General features: G+C 34.2%; 1 protein-coding gene across 1 annotated transcript in view; it reads right to left on the bottom strand.

The window, feature by feature from the left end:
- Positions 1 to 13067, bottom strand: part of crybg1a (crystallin beta-gamma domain containing 1a) — a 69222-nt gene extending 56155 nt beyond the window's left edge. Inside the window, exon 1 of the mRNA XM_679769.11 lies at positions 12654 to 13067. Within this exon, the coding sequence (XP_684861.4) occupies positions 12654 to 12961 (308 nt within the window). The 5' untranslated portion in view covers positions 12962 to 13067. The remainder of the gene's footprint in view (positions 1 to 12653) is intronic.

The raw sequence follows: 13067 nt of genomic DNA, 5'->3' as shown, positions 1-13067 counted from the left end.
CCCCTATAGTCAGCGTCACATCACTGTTACAGAGGGATTTGCTCTTCAGTGTTTGAACCTTCAGCAATGAAATTTAAACCAAACTGATGTAAACTGAACTTCAACTCTAAAGTGTAGACTTTACTAGATCTTCTATGTTAAGCTGCTTTGACAAAATCTACATTGCAAATAGAAATAAAATTGAATTGAATTTATTGCGAGAGCTCTCTCATCCTCCTTGTACAACAAGGGCCGTTAGATGTTCAAAAAAGAGAACTAAAACACTGTCAAACACTGACAGTTGTACCACTGATGTATCATAGAATGTTTGACAATGTTTCTGTTTCCTTTTGAATGTTTTGTTACTGTTGCCGTCTATGGCGGGTCAGAGATCTTTCAGATTTCATCTAAAATATGAAAAGGAAACAAACATCTCAGAGGATTAGAATGTCATGAATGCGAGTAAATTCCCTTCGAGAACTTTGTCTTCAAAAACTCAAAATAGGATATTTTAGATGACATCTGTGAGCTCTCGTATTCTCAGTAGACAGCAAGGTTCCTAGCTTTTTCAAAGTGCAGAAGGGTACAAAAAATTGTATTGCAGTTTTAGGGTCATGGATATGGTACGGTATGAATTTGAATTTATCTGTAGCCATTTTTTATCTACACATAGCACATACCTTACCTATTTTTATTAAAAAAATGGCTGCAGATAAATTTACAGAACAATATACCTATTCACTGGGTAACAAACACCTGACAATTCAACAGGCTTCCTTGTTAAATTAAAAACATAAACAATTTATTTCCACCTATAAAAATCAATCAAAACACTTTAACTAAAGACCTGCTTTTTATATTCTAGATTACTTTTCACTTGCCAATCTGAACTCAACTTTTTTGCATTGTTGCAGTTCTTTTTTTTATCGTCAAATCAATAATCGCAGATCACAGGGTGCACCGAACTATGGGAGGTTAACGGGACGACTCAATTTTTTACAGAGAACTGTTGCACCCCTACTTCAGTGGTTCAATTGGAAACAAAATAATGTTTGTTTGTTGGTTTGCTTTATTTATTTAGCACATTTAAAAACAACAAATGTTAAACAAATCAACAACAACCCACAGAACAAATCTATAACTGTATATGTAAACAAGATAACATTAATTACCACCAAATGCAAGAGACAAAACATGACTTTTAAAATGAGATTCAAAAGCTCCAAGGGAAGAGCCAGACCTGATATGTAAAGGCAAACCATTCCACAGATGAGGGGTTGCAACAGTAAAAGCCCTGTCTCCTTTTGATTTTAAGCAAGATATTTAGCTGAAACTGTTGGGCCGACCGAAGAGGCCTATAGATGAAGTATGCCGGTGGAGAAGCTCACCAATGTAATAGGTGCCAGACCATTTAAACCTTTAAAAACAAATAACAATAACTTGTGCTGAATCCAAAATTCAACTACATGGGAGCCAGTCAAGGGATGATAAAAATTGGGAAATACTAGCAAATTTTAACTAGCAAAAGCCTAGCGGCTGCATTTTGAACCGGCTGCAGGCATACAATTGAAGTATGTGAAACTCCTGAATACAGAGAATTTCAATAGTCCAATCTGGACATAATAAAGCTGTTAGTGATGTTTTTCAAATCCTTAGAAGACAGAAAAGGCTTCAGTTTAGCAATGTACCTTCATTAATTGATAGAAACCACTTCTGAATGAAACTAAATATTTTCTTTTGTGTTCAGCAGATCTACTGTTGAACTCAACAGATTTTTAATGATCATTTTCTGGTAAACTATCCCTTTCAACTATTGTTAACGATCTTTATTGTAAATTTTTACCAGTAATATGTTATTGTATTTTCCCTTGACGGATTACAGAAACACGCTCCCTCTCAAAAGTGCACAAATGAACTTCAAAAGATGCAAATAGTAGCCAGGATTACAATGAACTGTTTATTTTCAGTGTTGCCTTGGCAGCAGCAAATTTAAAACAGAAACTTGACTCATCTATCAAACCAAATCTGGAAAGAAATCCTAAAATGTGTCTACTGCATACAAACATGCATGTGCTTCAGGCAAAAAGATTGTATCAAAAAGACACACACATTGTGAAACAATGGAAAAGATTGATTGAACACAGAAATACAGATAAATGAAATGAAGACAAATGTGCGTCCTAAAAACTACAAACTCTCAAACTCATCTACTGTATGACTGTTCTGAATGGAACAACTCACTTCTATTTCTGCTTTACAGAACTGTTAGTGTTGCAGATCCAGATGTTTGCCAACCACAGTGAGTCACTGCTCGGCCAGAGCTTTCTAATATATGCCAGTTTTAGAACAAATCTGGCAATGGTAACAGTTACTTTCTGCTGAGCTCCAGCCTATGGAAGACCTTCACTTAAAACACCAATATGCTGTAGAGGTTTGGCTATTCTTGTGCGGGACACAATTCTGAAATGTTTTCTTTACAAATCACTAATGTTGTCAAACATATCAAAAATTTGAGTAAATTCTATAAAACAAAACTCAATAAAAAAAAGACTTATAGAGAGACCAGGGTCCTTTTAGCAGCTCAGAAATTGAATCATCTTTACAATTAAACATATTAAAATGTATTTTCAGATCAAAACCTATTGCAAATATATGAAAATATGCAATTAAAGTTGCAAATTAAATATGCAACTTAAGACTTTCCATAGACATAATCATTTTCCTAATGATTCTGTTTTCCTAGGCCTAAACCCAACCAACAATCTGCATTTTTATATTTTCAAAATACTTCAATCTGTGTTATTTATGAGTCGTTTTCTTCTTGAGGGCCAAAGCAAATATCATTCAAAAGAAGGTAATGATTTGCACTCAATTGCTTCATACTGTTTTTATTTTTACTTTTTCTTACATTTTACGGGTGATAACAGACAAACAGACGTTTCGGCACAAAGCCTTCCTCAGCCCCCCACACTGAGGAAGGCTTTGTGCCGAAACGTCTGTTTGTCTGTTATCACCCGTAAAATGTAAGAAAAAGTAAAAATAAAAACAGTATGAAGCAATTGAGTGCGAATCATTACCTTCTTTTGAATAATAGAAACGATCAGATTAACGCACCAAACCAAAGAAGTAACTAAAAAAGAACCGCAAGCGCGCAGGACAAACTTCAGTAACTCTCCAAAGCAAATATCCCCACAAAGTCAAAATTTACTGTGATTTCTAAATTTGTGGGGACATTTGGTCCCAACAACGGAAGGAATATAAGGCACACATACACACAATGTTTGTTTTTGTGAATTGTGAGGGGGATTTCTTAGGTTTCCATTGATTCCATACTGTACAAAGTGTATTTTCTATTGCCCTACCCCAAGAAGGTATAGGACAATAACCGGTTTCAAGGTTTATTGCGGTTTGGAGAAGTCAGAATTTTCTGATCTACAATTCAGTATATGCACAGTTTTATTACATGTTTCTTTTGCGACTAATTTATTCTGTTTTTTTAAGACAACAGTAACTCCGGCAAAAAAGGGCCCTCCATATAAAAAGCAACTGGTCCAAAATATTTTAAATGTTTCTTAAAATAAAATATTTTGTGTTTAACTAAGAATAATTTTTTTTTTTACTCAGACATTTAAAAAATATATATTTTAGAGCAGCGATCACAATATCGTGAAACCGTGATATTTTTATCCAAGGTTATCATACCATCACAATTTTATACCGGCCCATGCCTGACCCCACCTCTATGCCAAAACTAAACTTTCACAAAAACTGTGCATATTTCCATGCTAAAAACTCATTCTGCATGATTCATAAGCCTTTTGAAAAATGCCAACATAGGCAATGTCCTCAAAAGTCACATTTTCCTTGTAATACCAATGTCATTATACAAGTTTGTGCCTTGATATGTGAAAAAAAACATATAAGCGCACATGCGCACACACACACACACACACACACACACACACACACACACACACACACACACACAGACACAGACACAGACACAGACACACACAGACACACACACACACACACACACACACACACACACACACACACACACACACACACACACACACACACACAAATGCTGGGTTCCACACAATCGATTTGTGTTATAAAGAAATTAAATTAACTTATTAGTTTTTACAAATTTAAGTGGATTGAACATAAAGACAAAATCTCAAGAATTGTGTGGTTTTAGATAATTTTAATAATCAAGTAGTTTGAAAAAGAAAAAAAAATAGTTTTTGAGTGCAGGTGACCAAAACCTGGCTATCAGCTCATTTCGTATTTATTTTGTTCTAAAACAAAATCATACAGAAATAAAACAATTTAGATTTTGGGGTGACCTGTTATTTATTAGCATGGCTTTTTTCTAATATATATATATATATATATATATATATATATATATATATATATATATATATATATATATATATATATATATATTTCAAAATATATTCAGTCATTCATTTTCTTTTTGGCTTAGTTCCTTTATTAATCTGGGGTTGCCACAGCGGAATGAACCACCAACTTATCCAGCATATGTTTTACGCAGTGGATGCCTTTTCAGCTACAACCCACCACTTGAAAACACCCACACACACACCCATTTACTTACATACACTATGGTAGTTTACCCAATTCACCTATGCATGTCTTTGAACTGTGGGGGAAACCGGTGCACCCAAAGAAAACCCATGTGAACACGGGGAGAACATGCGACTCCACACAGAAATGACAACTGACCCAACCGAGGCTCAAACCAGCAACCTTCTTGCTACGCCACTGTGATGCCATATCAAATATATTATAATTATAAATATTTAAGTTTTTTTTAATCTTTTTAGATATTTTTATTAACATATTAACAATTTACTTTTGCTTTTTATTTTTGTGCTCTGTTAGCATGTTTATGTCAGGACAACAAAGCTTCCAGCAACATCAGTCATCATTACGAAGAACTGAATTTCTCTCAACCCTCACCTGCAACAAACATGCGGACGCACACGCACACACCCTGCCTGCAGGCAATTTTAACTGTGGAGCTCACAGCAGCTCTTTCTTATTTCCAACTGATCAGTGTTTCCACACAGTGTGGCCATAAACAGTTTGGCTCAACTTTTTAATACTTTAAAAATGCAAATAAACCCTCTGTGAGACACTTTTCTTTCTCAAACAGCCAGAGCTGCCAAATATGAATACATGTACATAATCTGCCTCAGATTTCAAACATCAGTCAGCTCGAGTCTTTGATAGATGAATCCCTTATTTGAAAGCTATTTGTATATATTCACCAAATATTTTATGCCTTTTAGACATTCATTTACAAGAAAAAAATGTCTTGGCATAAAAACAAGTTTCAAAGTTCATGTTTTGAAACAATATTGTGATATTATATATTGTCACAACTTTCAACCAAAATCTAAAAATGTTTTATGCATTTTGGACATTAATTTACAAGACAATGATGTCTTGATGGCATAAAAATTAAAAACGAGTTTCAAAATTTATGTTTTTATATAATTTTGTGATGATTTTATGTATTTTTTGTACTTTCAACCATTTTTGGACATTCATTTACGAGACAATGGTGTCTTGGCGGCATAAAAATAAAGACTTTGGAAACGAGATTCAAGGTTAATCTCTCAAAACACTTTTGTAATAAAAATAGTGATATTTATGCATATCAAGTGTTTATACTTAATGTGTGCATAACCTGTATGCATTTTGCAGTTTCATCACAAAATGACAATGGGATCTACTAATCTGCCATGCATAATAATGTTTTCATAATAGTCATTTTCATGGACCTGAATGAAAGATGATTATTCTGTTGTCATCTGACTGCACATAAAACATTTCAAACATGCTAAGAAAATGTTTCAGGTTCAGTATAAAGCTGTCATGAAAATGTACCAAAAAACTTAATTGCATTATCTTCAAAGACAGTTTGCTTGTTAGTGTTAGGAACATTTGTTGAGCATAATGGCTGATCAATCCATGAAACTGAATATGAATCTTTAGCAGAGGAGTGATCAATTCAGATTAAGCCAATGCCGAATAATACATTTGATTTGTCTCTATAACTAAACAAAGAAAGGCTCTGTGTTTCTAATGCTTTCAGTTCTGAAGACTGTGCCACTTGCTTACAGTAGCAGGAAATACTTGCCAGTCCTCTTCATCTGTATGCTCTTTACTTCCTTCAACATTTGCATTTAACAAATTGCATAGATTATAATTAAATGATCACATTAAAGCAGACTACTATTACATCTCTCCTTAATCATCTGTTAGATGAAGAGGGGCAACATAACCCTTATTTTGTTCTGCTGATTCAGTATCAAGTACAAAATTAACATGCCCATTTGTCCATTAAACTGGTTCTATGACCAAAAAATAAAATAAAAAATTTATAAAAATAAAAGACAAATGATTGAAAGTTTTTGTCAAACTAAACCTGTTTTTCTAATCCTGGAGTGATGCCAAATATTATTTTGCTTAATCATGCGATCATAAATTAAAGGTGCATAAAAGAAAAAAACTGTATATTCCCAGGTATAGCTGACTAACAAGAGTTCAGTACATTATACACCTATGCTTCCTCATTCTCATGTAAATCCTGTGAGTAAAACATTCCGGTGAAAAACAAGCCTGTGATGACCCACAGTGTTGAAATTACTTTATTTCCTAGTGAGATTACAAATCCCCCCTCCCTTTTTTCTCTACATTTACCGTAGTTTATATTCCCAATGTATGTGGGACTCTTATTTGGAAAACGGGACATGCATCAATAGGCTTTGGGTAAATTTATGTAAAACGTATTATGTGTTTATTCACAAGAGGTCTAATATCTATTTAACTGAATCTTTTGTTTGTTTAATGTGTGTATATTGTGAAATTTTCCATGTACATTTGTAATGAGGCAACAGACACATGCAAACGTTTGTAATACTGTAATCTGTTGAATAAGTGTTCAGTGCAAGTTTGAGCATTGTGACAATTTTTATGAATCATGCATTATTGCACGATGTCATAGCACTCTTTATAAAACTCATCTGCTTACATGGAAGTTTATATTAACTCCTGCCTGTGTTTTATTGACATTAAACTCATCTCTAAATATAACTAAATCTTTTTTGTCAGGACTAATGTAATTCGTTACATGTTGGTCTGCCACAAAATTCATTAGCACGGATGTGACGACTAGACTATCAACTGCTCATATTTCATCAATCTTAGCATCCCTTCATTCACTCCCTGTTGTTTTTACAATTCTGCTCAAGATTTTATTTATTGTTTTCAAAGCTCTGAATAGGCAAGCTCCTTCTTATATTTACGAATGTATTCATTTGCATTCTACTCCTGGATCTCTCAGGTAGGCTAGTAAAGCTTTATTAGTGGTGCCTCGCTCACAACTTAAATTGAAAGAGGCAGAAGTCATTGACAATCGAAGCTCCATGTTCATAAAACCTCGAGACATTAGGATATTCTATTATTATTTTCAAGTCCAGACTCAAGACACGTTTTTATTCTATCACTATCCCAAGGAAGTGCAATATTTTTAGATAAAAAAACACTGTTTTCAAACTCGGTCCTGGAGGGCCGGTGTCCTGCAGATTTAATCTCCAACTTGCCTCAACACACCTGCAAGGATGTTTCTAGAAAGCCTAGCAAGAGCTTGATTAGCCCAATGTGTCTGATTGGGGTTGGAGCTAAAATCTGCAAGACACCAGACCTCCAGGACTGAGACTGAGAACCCCTGCTGTATAGTGTCTTCATTGTATGAATAATTATATACAATTAATCTTGGTTTATATACATTATTAATCTCTTGGTTTAAGTTTATTTAAATCATACACAGTTACAGGTCCTAAAAACACATCCATCTTTCACTGTTATTTTAGGGTTAAACTTTGGGATGACCCCACAAATCACATCCTGATCTGTGATGCGGACCAACAATAATCTTAACTCGACATTGCTGATCCTGCAATGTGACTATTGCAGATTCACACATTGCGATATGTGCTGAAACTACATATTGTGCAGCCCTAATTCACTTAATTTTTTTTTGTCGGATTAGTCCCTTTATTAATCCGGGGTCGCCACAGCGGAATCAACCACCAACTTATCCAGCAAGTTTTTACGCAGCGGATGCCCTTCCAGCCACAACCCATCTCTGCGAAACATCCACACACACATTCACACACACCCATACACTTCGGACAATTTAGCCTACCCAATTCACCTGTACCGCATGTCTTTGGACTGTGGGGGAAACCGGAGCACCCGGAGGAAACCCACGCGAACGCAGGGAAAACATGCAAACTCTACACAGAAACGCCAACTACGCCAAGGTTTGAACCAGTGACCCAGCAACCTTCTTGCTGTGAGGCGACAGAACTACCTACTGCGCCACTGCTTCGCCCATGCTACCCAATTTAGTTTTATGCCAAAATTGTCCATTGCGAAAGTATCTACTCATTTTCTTTAAACATTTTTTGACAACTGAAGAATGATAATTTTGCACACGTGTATTTCATAAAACTTAATATTCACAATCCTTTCAAATAAGGTAAAAACAGCTTCCCATTCTAAGAGTAAATGATTTTTTTAAAAAAAATTATATTTTGCAAAACTGTTTGTGCAATTTTTATTTCACTTACCTACAGAAAGCAACATACCATCTATGCCAGACCTGTGCATTTTACGGCCCAAGTACATGTGGCCCAATGGACTTCTTTGATCGGCCCGTGTGAAGTATTTATTTATTGAAATTCAACTGCAAACAGGGCCTTGCAATGCAAACGTCTGCTCTTACGAGCCAATAAAAGGGTTCACAAAACGTTCACATATAGCGTTATTTCAAATGGAGACGTGTGGGTTCAGCGCGCAAATAGGAAAGAATACACATGCAGTATTTCACGCTCCAGGCACCGCGAGTTGAAGAAAAAAAAACAAAAATCAAAACATTTCAGAGTACTGTGAGCAAACCATGAGTCATGTGACAGAAACCAACTAGTCATCTTCACACTTTGTATGGAATTACACAGAAAAAAAGGTAGAATAATTACCTCAGATTAACAAACTAACGGATAGAGATCCTCTCAGTGATGATCATACGTCATATATCCACATTACATTTAACCTAACTTCAGTGCACTGGTTTAGCCCAACACAGGCTAGAATTCTCTCACTGAACATAAAAAATATAAATGAATGAATGAATTATTTAATAAAAGGAAGCAATTAAACAAACAACCCTGTGAAGTTTATATGAAGTTAATATTATAATGCTGCTCTTTAAAATATTTTTTGTGTAAAGTTGATTCCTTATTAAACTTTTGAGTTTTTAATAAATGTTTATAGAAGAGTTTCACAGAATTTTTGTTTTATTTATTTTGAAAACAGATTAACTGTATTGGTCTGGCCCTCTAAAACTGCCCCAGAGTCTAATGTGGGCCCTTGAAAGAATTATTGCCCTCATAATCTATGCAGACATCAACAAACAATTTAAACAATGTATCAATGCTTTCTAAGACACCTTTAAGTTTAACAGATTCATTGTGAAGTGTGAGGATTTAACATTGAAAAGCATGCTCAAAATTATAATTAACATGTTAGGTGTGCAAAAATTAAATTGGTATTTTAAGCTCATATGTTGCTATGCTTCTAATAACATAAGGGTGACTGGAAAATAGCAGAAACTATAAAACAAAACTATTCATTTAGCTAATTATGAAAGGATAGTAAAAAAATGAATGAACTATTAATTTACTCACTTTCAATTCATCAAACACTAAGGTGACTTGTTTAGGAAGAAGAATTTTAAAGATTTTTTGCTGAATCAGTGGTCATTGGAGATTCATAAAATGCAGGTCAGCTGTTACCAACACTTAGAGAGTCAAAAAAAAACATACAGGCAAACAAAACAAATTAATAGGACAACAGTTTCAGCTAAAAATGTTCAATGTTCAACTGCAGAAAGAAAAGTCACCTACACTGTCAAAACCCATAGGATTAAGTCAACTCAAATCGTTTGAGGAAACCGATTGCTACAAACCATTTAAGTTCAAAAACTAATCTATATGATGACTTTGAACTTACACCATTTAAGTTGAAGTAATGAGGTAATTAATGAACTCATTACCTTCAACACCGAGTTTGAAACTTTTTTCAAATGAGTAGAATTAACTCAGTCATTTTTGAGTTAACTACACTTTAGTTACAGTATACAGATGAACTATTCCTTTTAACACGTGCAGGAAGAAACCTGTTATTGAAATACGCAGATGTCTTGTTTCTAAAAAGTCAAAGGTGAAGACTAAACTAGTCATGCAAAGTCTATCCGCTTAAAAAAACAGAAGCCTGTTTGTCTATTCAACAGCATGTTCTCGACATCAAATCAAACAAAGCTCGTCATCAAATGAGATTATGCAAAATGAAAAGTGCTACTATAAGCTGTGGTACTATAATGCACACTGCTGTTTTCTTGTCAAATTTTGCTTTTGTGTACAAACCCTTGATTGTTCAACACAAACAAAGCTTGGTTATTAGGGGAGTGTTTTGAACACTGGCGTAAGTCTTCGGCAAATAGCTCTTAAAAACACAGAGATGATCAGCTAAAATACAGATTCAGCAGTGCTGTGTGAGTTCAAACTGGTGACGTACAGAACTGCCTTTCCATTATGTTATCAGATACAACTCAGAAGTATCTGCAGGATGTCCTTCTATTGTCTACTACACACATACTATATACAGTCCACAACATCGCCTTATTTAAAGATCTGTGCATAAGTTAGATAAATAAAAACTTCACTCAACGATGCTCACACTTAACACAAGTTGATATTGCTCAATTTAAAAAAAGGAACAAACTTTACATTGCTTGAGAGCAGTAGTTCAGATACATGAAATACAATAAACGTATAAGAAACTATCACCTCAAATTCAAAAGAAAATGTTAAGGGCAAGTTCAGGATTTCTAATTTGGACTTTTTAAATTATCTACAGGTTCTAAATTTTATTTTGACAAAATATGGAGATTACCCAGGAGGATTTGGTATTTTCCCAGTTGAATCACTTCTGGCAATTGATAAGCAGGTCAAGTGCATCACACAGCACGTTTATAACACCCTTTATAATATTAAAACTGATAAGATTAGACATAAAATGAATCCAGGTCTGTTTGAGCTGTGTGTGAAATGTAACTCGGACATTAGATTTTTCTATCACTGTATGTGGCGTTGTCCTCTAATACAGCATTTCTGGGATTTGATTAGACTGCAGCTCAACGCATCTTTAAAAATGTACATTTCTTGCTTAGACTTGCTTACTGGGTCTCAATGATGATATACCTTATAACTTTCAGAAAAGACACCTTCTACATACTTAGGTTTAATTTGCTCCCAGTTTAAAACATTGGTTGCTTGCAGTCTGCAACATAATCCCACTTAAGGCTTTCTCCACAGCAATGAAGAACAAATCTTTTCTATTTTATCAGACCTGGTTCTTTGATTATCAAGGAACCTCTAAGTCTTTAAGACTAAAAGCTTGTCTGTTAGACTCAGCCTGGACAAAAGAAATGTAAAATGCCTTTTTGTAATATCATTTTGTATCTTATGTCATTATAATTGTTATTACTATTATTATTATTATTTTTTGTTTGTTTATTTAACTGCAATTAAATTTATTATTATTATTATTATTATTATTATTATTATAATACCTCTTTGATGTGGGGGTCAGAATTCAAATTGCATGATACATGTAATAGATGTTTTACTCGATGTAATTTTTTTTTTACATGTTTTTGCACTAAAATGTTCAATAAAAAATATTTGAAACAGAAAATGTAAATGAAATGTGTACATTTACATGTTAGCTTATTTTGGGACTTTTATGACTTTTCTTTATTTACATCTGTTAATTTAAACCATTAAACAAGTGTTTAATGTTTGTTGTAATCTCACATTCTCAATGGTATATTACTAGCCAATATTTTGATAACTGAAATCATTCTTTTATGTCAACACAAATTAAAGACAAAGACAGCATGTTAAATATTCTTGCCACTGTTACACAATGAAAATAAGGGAGGAGGGACTTAATTGTCATGATTCAAATAATGCTTCATTGATGAATAACAATAGGCTCTGGCTTCATTATCTTTATGCAAAATTTAGTTATGTACATGTCAGCTGAAAGACAGGTTTGCCAGAACCACATTACAATATGAATTTATAATCAATCAAACGTCAATATATTTGAATCATGAATCATTTCTAACTGTTGTTATGTATAAGAAAAAGGTATTTAGACATCATATTTTGTTTGTTAATGACTTATAGAAAGTTACCCTACTGTATCAACTTGGTTAAAACTGGTGTCGAATTCAGATTATATATATATATATATATATATATATATATATATATATATATATATATATATATATATATATATATATATATATATATATATATATTTTTTTTTTTTTTTTTTTTTTTTTAAAGATTTGTTTGTTTTTTGTGTTTAAAGACTAAAACCACGGACAATAAATGGATTTGAGGACAGATTGCAGCATATGGTGCTCATTTAAAAATTCCCATAACAGATATTTGGGTAAAAGGTCACCAAAATGTGAGTGTTTATAGTTCACTCACCTGTCGTTGAACACTGAGTCTAGATCTCCGGTACTGTGAAGAAAATCCAAGTCTTTATTCCTCTTTGTGGACCCCCAGGTGGGGAAGCGCTTCTTCTTCTTCTTGCTGGGGCTGGTGGGCAGGGAGTCCGGGTATAAGATGCCATCTCTGGGGCTCGACGGTAAAGTTACGGATGAACCTCTGAAACTCGCGCTCTCGTCTTCGGGTGAAGTCGCCAAGTGACCCTCAGTCCTATCAGCATCCCTGCGTTCCTTAAACGACTTTGACTTCCCAAACAGCTTCTTAATTTTGGACTTTGGTGCGCTCATGACTGAACATCAACAATATGTACAATTTACAAGACAAGTGTCCCCTTCAGCCTGATGTAGTTGTCAAGAAAGTGCGCACGCTTTGTTTGGCGCGCGATAGAGGTTT

Source organism: Danio rerio, chromosome 17 (assembly GCF_049306965.1).
Source record: "Danio rerio strain Tuebingen ecotype United States chromosome 17, GRCz12tu, whole genome shotgun sequence".
Classification (NCBI taxonomy): Eukaryota; Metazoa; Chordata; class Actinopteri; order Cypriniformes; family Danionidae; genus Danio; species Danio rerio.
This window is presented reverse-complemented; position numbering and strand designations above follow the sequence as displayed.